At 57.4% G+C, this 19,223-nt stretch overlaps 2 protein-coding genes across 2 annotated transcripts in view; one reads left to right on the plus strand and one right to left on the minus strand.

Annotated features, from left to right (window-relative positions):
* Nucleotides 1–9,965, plus strand: part of ITGAL (integrin subunit alpha L) — a 47,542-nt gene extending 37,577 nt beyond the window's left edge. The window contains exons 27-32 of the mRNA XM_075528131.1: nt 5,070–5,183; nt 5,420–5,482; nt 5,572–5,670; nt 6,075–6,167; nt 7,075–7,185; nt 9,780–9,965. Coding sequence (XP_075384246.1) covers nt 5,070–5,183; nt 5,420–5,482; nt 5,572–5,670; nt 6,075–6,167; nt 7,075–7,185; nt 9,780–9,965 — 666 coding nt within the window. The remainder of the gene's footprint in view (nt 1–5,069; nt 5,184–5,419; nt 5,483–5,571; nt 5,671–6,074; nt 6,168–7,074; nt 7,186–9,779) is intronic.
* A 5,517-nt stretch (nt 9,966–15,482) lies between these two features.
* On the minus strand, nt 15,483–18,066 carry ZNF768 (zinc finger protein 768). Its single transcript, XM_075564760.1, has 2 exons — nt 17,789–18,066; nt 15,483–17,549 (listed from the first exon to the last, which is right to left on the minus strand). The coding sequence occupies exons 1-2, from the start codon at nt 17,874–17,876 to the stop codon at nt 16,015–16,017; spliced, it is 1,623 nt and encodes a 540-aa protein (XP_075420875.1). The 5' UTR covers nt 17,877–18,066; the 3' UTR covers nt 15,483–16,014.
* Between the last annotated feature and the right edge of the window lie 1,157 nt (nt 18,067–19,223).

A 19,223-nucleotide genomic window follows, 5' to 3' on the forward strand; every position in this document is an offset into this window, starting at 1 on the left:
GGGAGCCCACGGGCCTCAGTGGGCTGCCAAACGCAAGGTCAGCCGTTCAAGACCACCAGCCGCTCCTCCAGAGCAAGATGGGACTTTCTACTCCCATAAAGAATTCCAGTCCTGGAAACCCACAGGGGCAGCTCGACCCTGTGGAACCAGAGTCAACCCTGATGGTAGTGAGTTTGGTTTTAGAGTGGCGTTGGGGGAAGGGAGGGGGGAAAGGACTCGGCTGTGCAAACAGTTTGCACTCAATGACTAACCAGAAAGTTGGCGGTTAGCCCAGTCCATCCTCACCCCAGAGAAAGACTTGTCAAGAAATCTGCTCCGTAAGCCTGTACGTAGAGTGTGTCTCACAGGTAGTCGTTTGGGCTTGGTTTTCAGCGGGATAACGTGGTCCTCCAGGCAGTCTTGCCCTGCATGTCCCTGAGACGCTGGGCATCTTCCCAGGTGCGTGCTGGCCCTCTGAACATCTTCTTTGGTGGAATGCCTACCTGTGCCCTCTGCCCATTCTGCACCTGACTGGTCTGTCTTTGGGTGGTTGATTGTAAGTGTTCTTTACATAGTCCAAGGAGCCCTGGTGGTGTCGCGGGTCACCCACTGGCTACTAACCTCAAGGTCAGCAGTTTGAAACCACCAGCCGCTCCTCAGGAGAAAGACGAGGCTCCTGTAAAGCCCTCCGGCTTGGGAAACCTGCAGGGGCAGCTCTGCACTGTCCTGTCAGGTCGGAACGGCAGTGAGTTGTGTGCCTTGCATTCTCTGGGTATCACGACGCCCATCAGTGGGCAGCTTGGGGTTGCCTCTTCGCTTCCTCGATACAGTGCTTTCATCTGCTTGGTCTCGGTGCTTTGGGCATCAGAGAACCTCACTGTTTTTCTCCAAACATTGAATGGGACGCTCTTCGGTATAGGCACCTGCCCTGCTAACTGCTGGGGGCAGAACTCGCTAACAGGGCATCTGCCCACCTAGAATCATAGACGTAGCCTTCCCAGACACCTCCCCGAGTCTGGGGCACTGTCAACCCCTGCGGGTCTCCTACCACCCGGGGTAGTTCTCCTGTGATAGGTGTGGTCACGGTGGCACAGGCCGGGTAAGGCATCTGCTCGGGTTACACAGCAAACCCAGAAACCACTCAGTGAATGCCAGGCACTCCCCTGCCTTCCTTGCAGGGGCTCCTGGGGAGAAGCCACCACCACCAAGCCACCAAGTCCCCTCAGAGAAGGGGGTGGATGTGCATCTTACCAGGGAGGGCACAGAGAACCCCAAAGGGGAACTGATTCTCCGGAGGACACCCTGGAAGCAGGGCTCTGCAGGAAGGAGCCCAGCAGCAGATTGACCCTATCAGTGGGGTGACTGCAGAACAGGGCTCTCTCCTTCCCCCCAAGGATATTGTGGCGCTTAGAACTTCGTGGGCACGGAGAGAGATGATGTGGGAGCAGCGGTTGAGTCGCTCCTCGGCTGTTCACCGAGGCCCTGGGTGCCTTGCAGAGGTTAGGCAGGTAGATCCTCACCACCACCACCACCCAGAGCTGTGGCAAAGACTCCGACAGGCCTGGATCCAAAGACCTGCTCAGCTGTGAGCTGTCTGTCCCAGAGCCAGAGACTGAGCTTCTTCCTGCCTCTGTTCCCACCTAAGCAACGAACAGAAGCAAGCCAACTGCTGGCGCCCCCGTAAGTTTCAGAGCTGAACTGCACTTGATCGGGTTTCTGTGGCTGTGTCCTTCCGAAGCAGGACGCCAGGCCTTTCTTCTGAGGCACCTCTGGGTGGATTTGAACCGTCAACCTTTCAGTTAGTGGCCGAGTGTGTGGCCAACCCGTCAGGCCACCCTGGGACTCCTGTTGTTGTTGTTGTCATTGTTGTTGTTAGGGGTCACGGAGGTGATCCCGACCCATGGCTGAACAACCTTCCAGTGCGGACGGACATCTATGCAGGGACACAGGCACCTCATCCACTCATTTATTGGGAGACATTTGCCTATTTCCATCCTTTGGCTCTTGGGAATCGTGCTGCTGTGAACATGCACGTGAGTGTACACCTGTCTAAACACCTGTTTTCTGGGGCACCGGGGTGGGAGTAGATTTGGCCGGTCATACGTTACAATTCTATTTTGGGTTGATATGAGTCAGCCCTGACTCAAAGGCACCTGCAGTCAGCCTTTGGAGAAACATCCAAACTCACCCCCAGTAGCCACCGACTTTGCTCTTCCCACCAGCGATGTTCTGCGGTTCCGGTTCCCCACGCCAGCACCTGCACTTGCTGCTTCCGGAGGTGTTTTTATTTATTTTATTTTAGCCGTCTTCCAAAACCAAGCTCACTGCCATCGAGTTGATTCTGACTCACAGCATCTCTCTAGGACAGGGCTCTTTGTAAGCATAAGAAATTGTAATTCTTGGGAATCGATCGCAAGGATCGACAAGATAAGCCCCTCCCAGGGGTACGAGCAACAGAAAGGTGGGTGAAGGGAGACAGCGGACAACGTAAAAGATGAAAATAATAATTTATAATTCATCAAGGGTTCATGAGGGAGGGCAGGTGGGGGAGACAGGGAAGGAAAAATGAGGTGCTGATACCGAGGGCTCAAGTAGAAAAGAAAATGCTTTGAAAATGATGTCATCCTATGTGCAGATGTGCTTGACACACTGGATGAATGTATGGATTGTGATAAGAGCTGTAAGAGCCCCCCATAAAAGTATTTAATTAAAAAAATAAATGAAAGAAATTGGACCAGCTGGCAGTGACCAAATGCTGCCCTTGCGGTGAGCGGCCCACGCGTCACCAGTGTGCCGCCTTAGCGGGGTAGAGCGGGACCTCCCTGTGGTTTGATTTGCATAGAATTGTTCCTCTTGACGCCTTCTTGGAAACGTGTTCATAAACAAACTTGTGATCGTTCCCCTGGGCCGGCATCTCTCCTGGATATTCTGGGTGATGTCTTCCTCCATGCCGCGCCCCCGTCACCTCCTCGAATCCTGCTGCGTGCTTCCCCCGATCCTGGGCGCCCCTGCCCCTGCTTGGGTTCTGCGCTCACCTTCTTGCTCCTGAACCATTGGGATGGGCTTTCATTTGGGGCCGTGAGTCCTCTTTCCCAGCTTCTCTGTCCCGTGCCTGCAGTGGACACAGCTCCCTGGAGCCACGTCCTTCCTCGGCTCCCGGATGCCTGGTACATGATGCTCCACTCTTTGCCCTTGGACTTTGAGTGACCCCAGTACTCCTGTCCAGCCCCGTCTTCCCCTCTCCTTCCCAGATACCCTCTCTCCCCAGCCCCACGTTGCCCTCCAGAATGTGGTCCTCTCTCCCGGCACCATCCTGCTCTGTGTGCAGAACCTGTCTGCTTTTCACCGCTCACTTCAGTCGCTGCCTCGTTCATCTGTTCTTAGTTGCCAACAAGTGGATTCTGACGCCTGTCACCCCACTGTGTGTCAGGGTGGAATCACTCCATGGGGTTCCCACGGTTCCTTACCTTTCGGAAGTAGATTGCCAAGCCTTTCTTGTGAGGTGCGTCTGGTCAGGTTCCATGCACTAACCTGTCAGCTAATGGTCGAGCCCTTAACTCTGTAACACACAGGGATTTCGCTCTTCTGTTAAAAAAACAAAAAAACACATTGCCCTGGGGTTGCCCTTGATTCATAGTAACCCTGCAGGATAGAGAAGAATGGTCAAGGCTCAGAAAGCCTCATCTTTCTCCCTAATAAGGAGCAGGTGGATCTGAACTGCTGACTTTGTGGTTAGCCACCCAATGTGGAAACAAACCACACACCACCGTGCCTTTTTGAGTTAACTGATGTCTTCCAAATGTCTACAATGCTTGTTGAGTTCATCAATGAGAACTCAAAAATGAATAAATTAATAACCAAACACTTCACCTCCATCGAGTCCATCCTGACTCACGGAGACCCCACAGGGCAGGGTGGGACGGCCCCTGTGAGTGTCCGAGACTGTCACTCTTGTTGTTGTTGTTTTAAATAGTTCTGTTGGCAGATGCTTCACATATCGTTCAATCATGTTAAGAAGATGTGCGCAGGCATCCCCCAAATCAGTTTCAGAATATTGTCTTCACATACTCGTGGCTGTTGGCTGAGACTAGAACTCCTTCTGGGAGGAGAAAGCCTCGTCTTTCTCCCTGGGTGCGACTGGTGGATTCAAACTGCTGACTTTGCCGTTAGCAGCCCAGCTAGTAACCACTCTGCCGCGGGGATCCTCGTCGCTGGACAACCATTGGAGAAGGTCTCTTTAGTAAATTCAAATGCATGATTGCCAAACGGAGCCTTTCCCAACCCGTGTGATGCAAACGATGCGGACAACATAAAAAAGACAAAGGTCCCCTAGGCCCCCAAAGGGCTCTCAGGCTTTCACCTCTGCCTACGCTGGACGGCGGTGGGTTGAACCATTGCCTTGCAGTTAGCCACTCCAGCACGGGCCCAAGCCAAATCCCCTGCTATTGAGTCAGCCCTGGCTCATCGGGACCCTCTGGGACAGAGGGCAGTGCTCTGAGGGTCTCCGCGACGGGGACTCATTAAGGGAGCAATCTCGTCTTCTTCCTGCAGAGGAGCTGGTGTGTTTGAACTGCCAGCCTTGCTGGTCGCCGTTCAGCCCCTTACCCACATGCCACCAGGACACTCACCATCATCCAGCCCATGCCGACTCACAGTGACCCTATAGGACGGGTAGAACTGCTTCTGTGGGTTTCTGAGACTAAAGCCCTTTATGGGAGTAGAAAGCCCCCTCTTTCTCTCTGGAAGCAGCCGGTGGTTTCAAACCACTGACCTTGCGGTGAGAAGCCCAGCGCATGACCACGACACCACAGGGCTCCTTCTGTGCCACCAGGGGACCGTTGACTGCCATTCACCCACACAACTGCTTGAGGCTTCTCACATGCTAGATCCTCAGGGCCTGTAGTTCAAAACCACCAGGCTCCTTGTGGAAGAACGACGAGGTACAATCTCAGGAACTCACGGGACAGTTCCACCTGGTCCTATAGGGTCCCGACGAGGAGACGCCGACTCGCCAGTGAGTCTGGTCTGGGGTGAGCTGGGACTCTGGGGGCTGGCGTGTAGCGCTCTGCAGTCTCATGTTGTCTGCTCAGGTGAAGATTCAGCCTTCTCTCCATGACCACCACCTGCCCACCCTGGAAGCCTTGGTTGGGGTTCCCCAGTCTCACAGCAAGGGGCCCATCACACAGAAGTGGAGGGTGGAGATGGTGAGTAAGCTTGGATCTGTGAGCGGTGGGCTCAGAAGCAGGGTTAGATGGTGGGAAGGGGGAGAGGATGGATGGAGCCTGTAGGATTCGGTGCCGTCTGAATCCACCAAGGGAGGAGATCTGGAATGTCCAGGGCTCATCAGGACTGGGGACAAGGAAAGCCAGGTGCTGACCTCCAGGGGCCAGTGTCTTCTCTCAGCTCTGGACTAACCAATGCGCCCACCCATCACTCTTAGGAGTCTCCTGTCACCTGCCACCCTGAGTCTCTGAAGATGCTGCCCAGTGCCAGTGAGGCACAGGTACGTAAGAGAAGGTAGGCCTGGGTGGAGGGCGTCGAGGGGCCGGGCTGGGCTGCTCAGACCCCTCTGCTCTTCCTTGTCCACATCAGGCCTGCCTCCCAGAAGCTGAGCTCCGCTGCCCGGTTGTCTTCAAGCGGGAGGCCCTCATCACTATAGCCGGAGAGTTTGAGCTGGTGGGAGAGATTGAGGTAACACCACCGTGCTCACAGGGACGCACGTGGCTCTCGGGCCCGGGGGGGATGCCATGGTGGTTGGGCTCCCCCACCCCCCCGCATTGTTTCTTTTTCTATCCTGATGAAAAACTCCCAACGTCTACACAGTTGCCGATGAAGCTGCAGGGCGGTTTGTTGAAAAGGTGCAGGTCTCATGTCGTGGGTCCGTGGGCAGCTACTGCTTGTCCCTTCTTGTCAAGCACATAGAAACAGGACGTCTGTCCACACGGGGAGGGGGCACAAGAGAAAGCGGCAGCGGGACTTGAACGGAGGCCACGTGCCCCGGCCTGGGGTTCCTTCTCTTTGACGACTTCCCCGTGGGGACAAGGCCGTCAGTCCTTGTCCCCACGACACTGATGCCCACCCGCCCTCTCCCACAGGCCTCCTCCATGGTCAGCCTCTGCACTTCCCTCTCCATCTCCTTCAACAGCAGCAAGCACTTCCACCTCTACGGCAGGGCCTCCTCAGCCCAGGTACACCCGCCCCCACAGGCCACAGGCAGCGTGGGGCGGGGCGGGGGGGGGGGAGTCAGGGCTCAGTCCACTTAGGAACTGCCCAACAAGCAGAGCCGTCCCTGTCGGAGACGCTTCTCTGAAAGGGAGCCGATGATCCCAGAGACCGGGATGTGGTCAACTTGTGTGTCCAGCAAAGATCAATCCCCCGCTCAACAAAGGGTCCCCAGCCCCCCAGTCAGGGAGGGAAGAGCTGGGAGAGCTGTGGGGTGGGGGGGCAGCAGCCAGGGAGGGCAAGATGGGAGGGACAGGCTTGAAGAGGGGGACATTCTGAGGGGCGGGCAGCCAGAGCAGGAGCCAGGGAGATGGAGCTAGAGGGGTAAGCAGAATCCACTCTGGGAGGCTGTGACTGCTGATCTGAGACTCTAGAGCAGTGGTTCTCTACCTTCCTCACGCCGTCACCCTTTCAGACAGCTTCTCGTGTGGTGGGGACCCCCAGCCATAACATTATTTCCCTTGCTACTTCATCGCTGTCATTTTGCTACTGTGATAAATCCTCATGTACATATCTGATCGGCAGGATGTATTTTCATTGTGACAAATTGAACATCATGAAAGCACAGCGATGAATCACAAAACAATATGTGATTATGTATTGTGAAACAGTTCTGTCTTCCCAAGGGGGTCACGGCCCACAGGTTGAGAACCGCTGCTCTAGGGCTATCATTGGCTGCTAAGGGTGAGCCAGGTAAGGGCTCAGAGTAGATGAGGGAGAGGTTGTCGGGCCACTCGGGGGACTGCTGTGGAGGGAGAGGGTCTGTGACACAGTCCAGGTGGGTCAGGACACAACCCACGGGCTGGGAGCGGGGGTCAAAGGAGACCTCAGAATCCAGGACACCTCCGTGCCCTCCCTCTGCCCTCCTCCCAGGTCATCATGAAGGTGGATGTCATATTCCAGAAGGACATGCTCTATGTCCACGTGCTGAGCGGCCTCGGGGGGCTGCTGCTGCTGCTGCTGATTTTTCTGGTGCTGTACAAGGTGGGTTAAGCGGCCCAGGGATAGCCGACCAGTCGGTGGTTCGGGCCCACCAGGGGAGCAGCAGGAGAACACAGAAGTCCTTTGCCTCCAGACAGATTCACAGCCTTGGAAACCATTGGGGGTGGGCTACACTCAGAATAGACTCCACCAGCAGGGTGGGGTTTGTGTCGATACCAAGTAGGAGCTTCTGTCAAAGACGGCCCTGAGGGAGAGCGAGAATTGACCAGAGAGAGCCTGAGAGGAGGATCCAAGGACCAGGGAGGTCTGAGCACAAAGAGCCTCCACCAGCCTTCAGCCCAGAGAATGAGAGACTTTTCCACCAGTACTCAGAAAGCCCTGACAGAGCCCGGGCCGGGTACCAGTGGAGGGGAAACCAAACCAAGCTCACCGCCATCAAGTCGATGCTGACTCAGCCACCCTCCAGGACGGGGCAGAACTACCCTGTGGGTTTCCGAGACCGGGACTCTTGATGGGACTCAGAAGCCTCATCTTTCTCCCAAGGAGAGGCTGGTGGTTTCGAACTGGTGACCTTGCAGTTAGCCCACTGTGTCACCAGTATGCCCAGGACTCCTAAGGGAGAGGAAGAAATTCCCTTATAATTGAGTGCCTCCTGTCTGCCGGGCAGTGTACCGGGCACTGGTAGACAGAGGTACACACGATAAGCATGGTCCCTATCCTGGTAGAGCCCACGGTGGGTGGGTGGGAGGGAGGGGGGGAGACAGGCAGGAATACACATGATGAGGGTTACCAAAGGGGGCCTATGTGCCCTGGAGCCTGGAACAGAGGGACTAGCCTAGGCTTGGCCGCCCCAGGAAGGCATCCAGGGAAGGGGCATTGGAAGGGTAAAAAACCAGCCAAGAGAAGAGTAGGGGTCAGGCACTGGCTGTCAAAGACCCAAACGTTACAGAAAAGCAAAATATTCTCCCTGCTGAACTTCTTTCTAGAGGATGGTCATTAACTGTCGTTTGTCTCTGCTCCTCCAGGTCGAAGGTCTTTGTAACATGTACCCGGGGACCCTTCAGAATGTTTGTGGAAAAGTCCCATTATCTTTCCATTCCACTTTTCCACGAACTTTTTGAAACCCCTTCCAAATCTGTGCCAGAGAAAGTCAATTTATGTGCAAATACTTGGAAAACAAAAGTCGGGTATACGATCTTGCTAAGGAATTTCCACTTGATATTCTGTATTTATGTGAGCCAACTTGTGCTATTTGCTTTTCAACATCGCTTTGTTGACATATACTCACATATTATATGATTCAATACCAAAAAATCCCAAACCGCCAAACGCCCTGCCATCGGGTCAATGCTGACTCATCACAACCCCCTGCGGGCTGCCGAGACTATCATTGCTCACAGGAGTAGAAAGCCCAGTCATTGGCCCTCGGAGCTGGAGGTAGTTTCGAACTGCCGACCATGAGGATCACAGCCTAACCCATCACCACTACCCCACCAGGGCTCCGTCTACAATTCAGTGGTTCAGTCCTATTACCCGAAAGGGTTGTACAATCATTATCACAATCGGCTTTAGCATATTGTCTTCTTTCTTGTGCCTGTTGTTGTTGGTTCTCTACTTCCTCCCAACCCCCCTTGCCACGCCCCTCCCAAAACAAAAGACCCTCCCTGCTACCGGGTCCATTCTGACTCACGGTGACCCTCCAGGACAGACTCCAACTGCCCCTGTGACCGTGGAGCTCTTGCTGGGCTTGGTCTTGCTCGTAGCTCTTGATGCCTCTCCGTCAAAGCACAGTCCTGAATGCTAATCCCCGACTAGTCAGGATGTCCCTCCGGCATGCGAGGCACTTCCTATGGATGAACCAGGAGCCCGGATGGAGTAGTGGGTGGTCAGGTGGGGCACTAACCACAAGGTCAGCCGTTTGAGCCCAGGTACTGCTCTGCGGGAAAAAGATGAGGCCGCTGCTCCCATAAGCAATGACAGTCTCAGAAACCCGGAGAGACCGGTCCACCCGGTCCCATGGGGTCGCTGGGGGCCTGGCCGTGACGGCAGTGAGTGAGTATTGATGGACACGGGGACTGTTTCATAGACGCCTCGTTTCAAACACGTGGACAGGGGGACATGCTTCCTGCCCATATCTTTGTGCTTTTGTCCAAAACACATCTGTGTTTACACCTTCAGTCACAAGCACACGGCACCTGATGAGCGCTGGCCGGGTGACGGGGTCTCTCCTGAGAGTGCCGTGTGCTCAGTCCGCCCGCCTACAGGAGGGGTACCTGGCCTTTCTCTAAGTAGACTTTATTTTCTAGAGCTGTTCATGATGGGCCGAAAAACTATGCAGAAAGGCAAGTCCCCGTGGACTCCCTGCCCGCTGCTTCCCCTCCGAGTGTCCTGCGTTCCTGCGCTCCTCGGACTGCAGCTGGGGCACCCACCCTGGCATATTGGTGTATGATATTTGATCAGAGCAAACGCTCAACATATCACTGAGACTTGTGGGCCATGGTTTCTGTCACTCCGTTGGGACACCGGGGGTCCACAGCACCTAGAACTGAGCCGCGTACAGTGTCCTCAGGTTTTGCCAGGCCAGCCGGGCCCAGGGGTCTATCGGGTCTCTTTGCTCAATGTTTGTCTCCCTCCAGGTTGGCTTCTTCAAGAGGAACCTGAAGGAGAAGATGGGGGCCGACCGCGGTGCCCCAAGTGAAACTCCTGGAGAAGATTCTGAGTCGCCAGCATCTAAGGAAGAGGACGCTGACCCAGGCTGCCTGAAGCCCCTCAATGGGGAGGAGCCCGGGGCGGGAGAGGCAAAGACTGAGGACCAGGACTGACAGAGGGGCCAAGCTGGACTCTGGACCCCTGGTCTTCCTTGACCTGCATCCCAGCCCCTCCCTTAGGCCTCGGTGTCCTGTTCTCAAACATAGACCTCATTCCCAATGGCCTCCCTTGGAGGCGCCGAATGAGGACTGGCCTGAGGGACTGGCCCGGAAGGCCACACAGGCAAGGTCTTGGAACGATCAGATCAGCTTGGTTTCCGCAGAAGGAAAACCATGGAACTTTGGAGAACCTGATGACACTTCTGGCTCCCACACCCCCTGCCCTTGGATGCCCACAGTGGCCTCACTCCTACCTGGAGTCCAGCGGGCTTTCTGTTCTTCTGTTGGAAAGAGGATCTGATCTGGGTTGTTGTGATGTGTGGTAACCCCCTGGTTCTTTGGCTAAATTTCGCCCACGTTTCTTAATGTGCCTTCCAAGCCCCTGCAGAGGCGGGCCCCATTCCCTTCCCCAGCCTCCTCCAGAGACACCTCTCCCCCTTTCTAACGTCCAGCCCCCTCCGCCTTGCTTGTGGAAAATGGGGGGACTGGATGGGAGTGTAACTCAGTTAAATCTTCTCTGCTCATAATGACGGGTCTGGAAAGCCGACTCCAGTGGATAAAGACCCTCGTGGTTATGAGCTATAAATAAATCTTAATACACATTCGCTTCACTGAGCACAGTTCCTCTAATAACCCCCCCACCCCATAAAGGAATTGTCAAAGAAGCCACCATAACAGATGAATCATTCTGTAGAGCATTACTGTAGATGAGGGTAAGCAGAGTCTACAGCCCAACCCACTGTGAAGTGCAGCAAGCCCTCCCCCGCCGTTTCCGGTTCCTTCTGATGCACATCATAGGTTGCTCCCAGGGGAGGGTTCAGGGGCATCCAAGGTCAAGTAGTACTGAGTCAAGAAGACGATGCACTTCATGGCTCATTTATTATGCTACCCGCTTGTGATATTGCCCGCTGACTATGTAAGGTCTTTGTAAGCTCTGTAAGCCCCATTCTATATGCCCGTTGGAAAACACACTCACGCTCTTGGTCCCAGCAGAGGGACAAGGAGACCCTGGTGTCCCACTGTCTGTCTTGTTCCCCACAATCGCGAAGTCGCTCCTAAGGACCCGTTCGACATTGGGGACCTGCGCCTCAACACTTGCTCTTGTGCCAATCTCCCCACAGTCTCACTCCCAGATTGCTCCCTCTGCCTGGAACATCCCTGCCCCTCCCCGCCCCCCAGCTCTCACTCAGCCCTCAGGCTCAGAGCTGCCCTGCAGCATGGTTCTCACCCCAGCTTACCTGGGTTCTCCTACTAGAGTTGCTTCTAACAGTCTGCCTTTTGCCTTGTGCTGCTTGGATCCTGCTTGGATCGACTCTGAGATGACTTGTGCGGTATCTGGCTCTCAACGGGAACCTCTTGAGGGTAGGTGGGAGCCTTGCCCTTGTTCACTTCGGTATTCCTGCCGAAGGCATGGGCTAGACCATCGCAGATGCTTGACAACACCCCCACGGATTAACGAGGGAGCCTGTGGACAGATGCAGGAAAACCATGTGGGTGGCCCCAAGGCAGCTGCCTCCTCTAAGGTGCAGTCATCCCTGTCCTCCCAGCGTCCCTTGCTCCACAGCCTCTCCCAAGACTCCAGTTTGCTGGGTACCGTGGCCCTCATGAGACTGTGATGGGGGGGGGGGGACAAATGTGTGTGCCTGGATCCCCAGAGCCTAGCACAGTGCCTGCATCGATTTACCCAATAAATGTGAACATCTGCCCAATGTTGGGATTTTTATTTATTTTGTACTGATGCAGCATCCAGCCTGGCCAAATTAAATAAACATTTCCTTCTCAATACTTTCACTAAAAAAATAAAATCAGCTCTTTCTACTTCTATTTTTCTTTCTCTCCTTCCCCCTCCACTTCCTTTCCCTTCCCTCCCCTGGACGATCCTCAGAGACCAGCCTGCACTTGACCCCTCACCATGTGCAGCTAATTCAAACAGAAGCAGGGAGAAGAGGCCAGGTGAGAAGAGGTGAGGGCCGTAGGAGGGAACATTCAACTGAGGGTTGGCGGGCTGCCTTCATAAGGCAGGGAAGGCCAGCCGCTGCTGCCCTCTTATGGCCAGTAGACTTCGAGGCCACAGGTAAAGGGGGAGGTGAGAAGGAACATGTCCCTCCCAGCAGGGACCCTTGAGGGCCCCCTACTGCCCACAGAGAATAAATGAAAATTCACCAGCCTGGCAAGCCAAGCCCAGAACCATCTTCCCAGATAGTTCTTGCTGGCCTCTCCAGATTCATTGGCGCCTGGCCCAGCCTCCGAGGAACCACAGCTGGCTGTGGCCTGACATCAGGAAGGAGAACACAACATCAAACTCACTGCCCTCCAGGCAATGCTGATTCAGAGTGACTCTACAGGTCGGGGTAACACGGCCCCCCTGTGAAGCTCTGAGACTGTCACTGTTGATGAGAATAGAAAGTCCCATCTTTCTCCCAAGGAGCAGCTGGCTGGTGGTTTCAAACTAGTGACCTTGCAGTTAGCAGCCCGATGAGTAACCACTACACTGACAAGGCTCCTGGGAAGGGAGAAGGGAGGCACGTTTTCCCAGGGAAGGGGAGAATGTCTAAAGCAGTGGCTCTCAACCTTCCTCACGCCGCAACCCTTTCAGAGAGCTCCTCACGTGGTGGCGACCTCCCAACCATCACATTATTTCCATTGCTACTTCGTCACTGTCATTTTGCCACTGAGATGAACCATGAGGAACCACAGAGGACTATGGAGTGTTTCATGGTGCTTTACGACACCCTGGTTGACTCATCCTTTCCCGTGACCCCTGAGTGGACTGTACTCTTCATGGAAGTAGAAAGTCTCACCTTTCTCCCTCGGAGCTGCTAGTGGGATCGAGCTGCTCACCTTGAGGTTGGCAGTCCCACGTGGAACCGACTACGCCACCAGGGCTCCTTCAGCCATCTCTCGATAACATAAACTTAAGTCCATAACTAGTCAGTCTTCCAGGATTGGGGGGAACGTTTACTTTGTACCAGGGTCTGTTCTGGGCTCTGAGGACGCAGCGCTGAAGAAGAGGGCCAAGTCCCTGCTCTCACTCCCGTGGGAAAGCAGGAAGTCAAGTGGGGTGGTGAGTGAAGGGTGATGGAGAGGCCTGTGCCAGTGTCGAGGTCAGGAAACTCTTGGAGGCCATGCTCCAGTCCGTGGTGTGTGTGTGTGTGTGTGTGTGTGTGTGTGTGTCCAGCTCAGAAACAAAAGTCCAGGGAACCTGGGGGGTGCCCGAGGAGCAGTGCTGAGGACTGCCATCGGCATGTCCAGGAATAGCTCTCCCACCTCCCCCATGCGCACTTGGACTTCCCTACCTCAGTACCCTTGCGTAGGCATGCCCTACTCCCCTCTCCCTTTGCATTAGATCAACATCTTCCTTTGTTCAAGGCACTTCCTGTTGGGTCAGGTATCAGTTGGAGGACATGAGAAGAAACCTGCCTGCCCCTATCGGACCAATGAGCTCTCTGCCTCGGTGCCAAAGGATCAGAGCACCACCCTACCTTGGAATCTTTATGGAGGCAGCTCACAGCTCCTGCAGCTGTCTCTCTCTCTCTCTCTCTCTCTCTCTCTCTCTCTGTCTCTCTCTGTTCTCCTTATTCAGCCACCTGTGGTTTCTACCCACACTCCCTTTATTGCGTTGCCCTCCTCCCCTCCTGAGCAGCTGAAAACTCGCTCTCCACCACACAGAAGCGAGACTTCTCGGTTCCTCCCTTCTCTTTCTCTCCCTTTCCCTTCCCAAGTCCACAAAAGGGCTTACAAATAAATAAAATGAAGGGTTTCCTGTGGAAGCAAAATATTCTGCTTCCCAAAGAGAACTTAAACTTTGAGAACTTTTAAAGCAGCCACGTTGCCATGAAAGACCGGACGCCTCAGGCTGCTTCCAGAGCTTGCAGACCGACTGACCGAGGAGGGGTGGGGATAAGCCGCGCTCAGCTCAACCACTAGCTCTTTACAAATGCAGTACAAACCGCCAGCCGGAAGGAGGTGAGGTTTTTACGCCTGGCAAGAGTTAGTCTTGGAAACGAACCCACCAGGCAATTCTCCTCTGTCCTACAGGGTCGCTATGAGTCGACATGGACTCAGTTGCAGTCTTTGGCTTGGGGTAATTTTGAAGATGGGTTGGGGTGAAACCTTGCAGAGCCAGAAGCCTCTTACCTACTTGGGCCATGCTGAGGTGAGCAAATGGTTGGCCACAGAGGGACTCCAAGCAACTCACTGAGCAGAGAACCCGTTTCCCCTGATGGCTCCGAGGCAGTGAAACCAAAAGTCAGCGAGTCAATTCCGATTCATTAGCAACCAGATGCTCCTGCCCTCTTCTTCCAGAGGGGCAGCTGGTGGTTTCAAACTGCTGACCTTCCAATGAGAAGCCCAACTCCTAACCCACGATTCCTCAAGTGTGCAGCCCGATGAAGACGTCTTCCGTGGGATTGCTGCCAGGCCCTTAGCTGGTCTGCATCTCAGGGTGTGCCAGGCGGCCAGGGATCCTGTCCTCCTTGGCTGTGATCATGAGGCCACACTCCAGAACCCCTCTGATTCCTCCATGAGCCCTGTCCTTTCTTGAAGGACCAAGTGCTCAGAGAGGGCCGGGTCTGGATGGAAGAGGAACTCGGGATAAAGGCGGCGTGGCGGAAGGGGAGCTTCACCAGCACCTAACAAGACACTGCCAGCACGTCTGATTCCTAGTGACGCTCTTGATCAGAGTAGAACTTCCCCGTGGGGGTCTTCCATCTTCCGGGAAGAAGGCTGCTTCCCTCAGTGGGTTCCCTGACCTTGTGAGGCACCACTCAGCCTCCTCCCACAAATGCGTACAGGAGTCAACGCAGGCTGAGCGGAAGCAAACAGAGCCCGGCTGTGGGGTTTGCCTCAGCCCTAAGACCTACGTACTGAGCCAACCTCATACCCAGATAGTTACTCGCCGTGGGTGGGGTTGGCATGACAGGCGTTCCTCAAGGCTCAGGTGTGAGCCTCGAGTTGGGTCTTCACACCACGGCTAGACTCTCCAGGGACGGGCACATCTAGGGTCAGAAGCGAAAACCAAATCCCACCCACTGCAGCGGAGCTGACTCTGAGAGCAGACGGGAAAGGGGACCTCTTATCTGGGCATGAGCGTCTGGGTCTGCTTTCTGGCCCAAGGACAAACCCTCTGCTTGAAGGTCTAATTCTAGCCAGTGAGGAGGGAGCTCCCTGCCAAGAGGTGGGCTACCTCACGCTTCTTCACTAGGCCTGCCCTCTGTTAGTGCCGAGTCCCAGGCAGGGGAAGGACCTGGGCAGACGTGGACAAAGCGTGCCCCCAAGTTTGAGATTTCCAAGGTGTGCTCGCTCGCTCGGGGACAGGCCTGTGCCGCAGGAAGGAACTGACCACGGTGCCCTCTTCCCAGAAAAGGCCCTGGGGCGCCTTTGGCTAGTCTCAGTATGACCTCAAGTCACCCGCTGCCCAGGGCACTGCCCATGCAGACATTTTAAGGACAAATTTCTTTTACCACCACAAGGGATTTTTTGCGTGTTTTTTTATTGAACTCAAAATGCAGGGGCCCCAAAGCCTGAGAAAGACAAGGGAGGTTGGGGGTTGAACCCTGGGGCCCCACTCCCCACCCCACCTACCCTCTTACCTACTTCCTGACTCAGGGAAGGTCTCAGTAGCTACCAGTCTAATCTACCCCACTCTAAGGAAGTAATCCACCCTCTCCCTCCCCCCACCCCCTCCTCACACTTGGCTAAGCCAGGCACCCACTGAGGGGCACGTTCCTGCTGAGGCCAGCTCTCTGCTGACCTTTCTGGATCCCTCCCAAAGCCTCTGGCTGCTGGCTTGGCCCCCCTCCAGCCCCTCTTCATAGCCCCTTTCCCAGAAGTCGCCAAGGCGTGTAACTTCCTCCAGGCTGGCCCCCGCGGCTCCTAGAATCCTTGCCTCCATCCTCTCCAGCGCTTCCACCTTTGGCCATGGTTCCTCTAGCTCCCTGCTCCCTTCTGGTCCACCCAAGACCTCCCAAGCCGCCCGGCCCCCCACGCCGCGCAGGGTCCCGGGTCAGCGCCGGCCGGCCGCGTGGGTCCGCTGGTGGCGGATGAGGTCAGAGCTCTGCGAGAAGGCCTTCCCACAGTCATCGCACTTGTAGGGCCGCTCGCCGCTGTGCACGCGGTGGTGCTGCAGCAGCGTGGAGGAGCGGCAGAAGCCCTTGCCGCACACGGCGCACCGGTAGGGCCGCTCGCCCGTGTGCGAGCGCTGGTGCTGGATCAGCGTGGAGGAGCGGTTGAAGGTCTTGCCGCAGTCGGGGCAGCTGTAGGTGCGGCCCGGCAGGTGGGTGCGGGCGTGGATGGCCAGCACGGAGCTTTGGCCGAAGCGCTTGCCGCACTCGGGGCACTTGAAGGGCTTCTCGCGGGCATGGCTGCGGGCGTGGGGGATGAGGGCAGAGCGCTGGGAGAAGCTCTTCCCGCAGATGCCGCAGCTGAAGGGCCTCTGCCCGGTGTGCACTCTCTGGTGGCTGCGCAGGGATGAGTTCTGGCTGTAGCACTTGCCACACTCGGGGCAGCTGTAGGGCCGCTCGTGGCTGTGGGTGCGCTGGTGGCGCAGGAGGTAGGAGCTGTCGCCGAAGGCCTTGCCGCAGTGCGGGCACTTGTAGGGCTTCTGGCCCGAGTGGGTGCGCTGGTGGCGGAGCAGGTACGAGCTGTCGGCGAAGGCCTTGCCGCAGCGGGGGCACTTGTAGGGCCGCTCCCCCGTGTGGGTGCGCTGGTGTTTGATGAGGTCGGAGCTCTGGGAGAAGGCCTTGCTGCACACCTCGCACTTGTAGGGTTTCTCCCCCGTGTGGATGCGCTGGTGCTGGATCAGGGTGGAGCCCCGCCCGAAGCTCTTCCCGCAGATGCCGCAGATGTTGGGGCGCGGCCCTTCCCCGGCCCTGGCCCTGCCGCCGCGCCGGCCCGGAGCCCGAAGGGCCCCGGTCAGGCTCAGGGGGTTCTGCAGCATCTCAAACTGCGGCGGGGTCAGCAGCGTGCCCGTGGGCATCTCGAACGGTGGCCCTAGGGGCAGGTCCCCCACGGGCTGCTCCCCAAGCCCCGGGGTGAAGGAGTCCAGGGGGTGGACTCCCAAGGGGATGCTCAAAGAATTCTTTCCTTCGGGGTTCAGAAGCAAATCTGTCCCCCCATCCTGGAATCTGGAACTCTCAGCTTCAGATTTGGGACTTTGGGTTTTGAACTCAGGGTTTTCGGGTTCATGCCCTGGGCTCTGGGACTCGGATCCAGGACTCCGGGGCGCGTACCCTGGACTCCGGGGCGCGTAGCCGGGGCTCTTGGGATTGTAACCGGGGCTTTGGGGTTCAAAGCCCGGGCTCTGGGGTTCAAACTCTGGGCTCTGAGAATCTGATTCCGGGCTTCTGGGTGCAAACTCGGGGCTGGGGGGCACAAACCCAGGGCTTCGGGACTCAAAACCAGGGCTTTCGGGCTCAAATCTGGGGCTTTGGGGTTCAAACTCTGGACTTTGGGGTTCAAGTCCAAAAGGGATCTCTTCAACTTCGTAGTCCCCAGGACCATCTTGAGAAATTTCCTCTTCCTCATGATCACTTAGGTCGCCTGCAGGATCAGAGGGTAACAGAAAACCCACCCTGTATGAGACGTGAAGGTCACCGCAAGCCCAGGTTGAACCTTCAGGAAGGCGCTGAAATTGCCACCCTCACCCCCATGCCCTCAGCCCACCCAAACCACCCAGCCCCCACCCACCCGGGGGTCCAAACCCTAGAGGCCCTCCTCCCCTCCCACAAACCACTGCCCCCTCCCTCTCCCGCTCCTCCAAGGGGCGACCCCTCCCTCACCTTTGAGGGACCCTTCGAGGCTCCCCGTTTCATCGGCACTGTGCACATCTTGGGGCTCCAGGCCCCAGGGCGACGCCTCCCGCTCCATCCCCGCCGGCTCCCTGCGCGGTGGCAGCAGCGGCGATGGAGGACGATCCTGAGACCCAGCCCGAGTGCCCCGAGCGTCGGGCCCTCGCCGCCCGCTCGCCCAGCGCCGCTCAGGGACCCGGCCGGCCAGCCCGGGCCCCCGGGGCCGGACGTCTTGACCCTGGGCCTCTCCCGCCCGCCGGGCCCCCCCTCCCTCCCTGCCCACGGCCCCGCCCCCTGGCAAGGTCCGGGCTTGGCCTGCGGCCCCCACGGACCCCACGCGTCGTGACCTCGGGCGAGAGGGGCTTCACAACTGGCCCTGCCTCCCGGGACGCTGCTCGCCACCCGAGCCCCTAGCAGGCCCCCCAGCCCGGGCTGGGCTGCGGCGGTCGGACTCCCCTCCCCCCGCGCAGGAAGTGTCCGTCCGCGGCCAGTTCCCCCCGCTGGCTAGCGCCGTGGCCTCTCTAGGAGCGGCTGGAGGTGGAAACTCGTTGGCATTAACCCTGGGCAGGATGGCCCGGGCGTCGGGTCGGGGGCCGACGCGTCGCCCCGGGGCCAGCAGGCCGGGCTGGGGCCGTTGGTGCGCCCATGCTCTCGGTCGCTGCCAGTCCAGGAGCCCGTCGGGCTGTCCCCCGGACCCTTCTTCGTCCGTCAGCGCGTGCGGCCAAGGACGAGGTGACAAGCGATACCAAGGTCAGCGAGAAGGAGCGACGCTTCCCGGCGCCAGCGGGGGCGGCCGCTAGCTCCCCTCCCCGCCCAGGCCCGGAGGTCAACTCGGGCCACACCCGGGGAACCTGGACAGACCTCCTTCGGACGCTTGGAGGCCCTAGAGCCTGGGACCCCTGCCCATTCGGCCCCCGCAGCCGGGCTCCCCTCCCTCCCCTGCTACTCCTGGCCCTCCCGCCTCGGGGTGGGCTGGGATCGTTGCCAGGGAGACAGCCCCGCCCCCAGCGTCCAGCGGCACCACCCCCACCGCGCTGCGATTGGCGGAGAGCTCGCGCTCTCACGGCGCCCCCTCCCACCTCGCCGGCTGCGAGGCGGGGAAGGTCCCCAGGGAAGGCGAGGCGCCCTTCTGATTGGCTGAGGGCCCGCCCCGCCCTCCTCGCCCGCCGGACGCGCCTGCGGAGGTGTGCTGGAGCCAGGTGCGGGGCGCCGCTGCTCTGCCGGCGAGTTCAGCGCCTCTTCCCAGCCCCGCTTACCCTCCTTTAGCCCTTATCTTTTTGAAGATTGGCAGTCAGAGGATCTGAAGACAGACACCCCTCCCCTGTCCTTTCCCTAAGTGGTGGAGGGGACCGTCCCACGGGAGCCCGCTGCCCTATTTCTATTACCTGTCCTCTCCATCCTATCTGTCCCCAAGCCTGAGTTTAAC

This window comes from Tenrec ecaudatus, chromosome 12, assembly GCF_050624435.1.
Source record: "Tenrec ecaudatus isolate mTenEca1 chromosome 12, mTenEca1.hap1, whole genome shotgun sequence".
Classification (NCBI taxonomy): domain Eukaryota; kingdom Metazoa; phylum Chordata; class Mammalia; order Afrosoricida; family Tenrecidae; genus Tenrec; species Tenrec ecaudatus.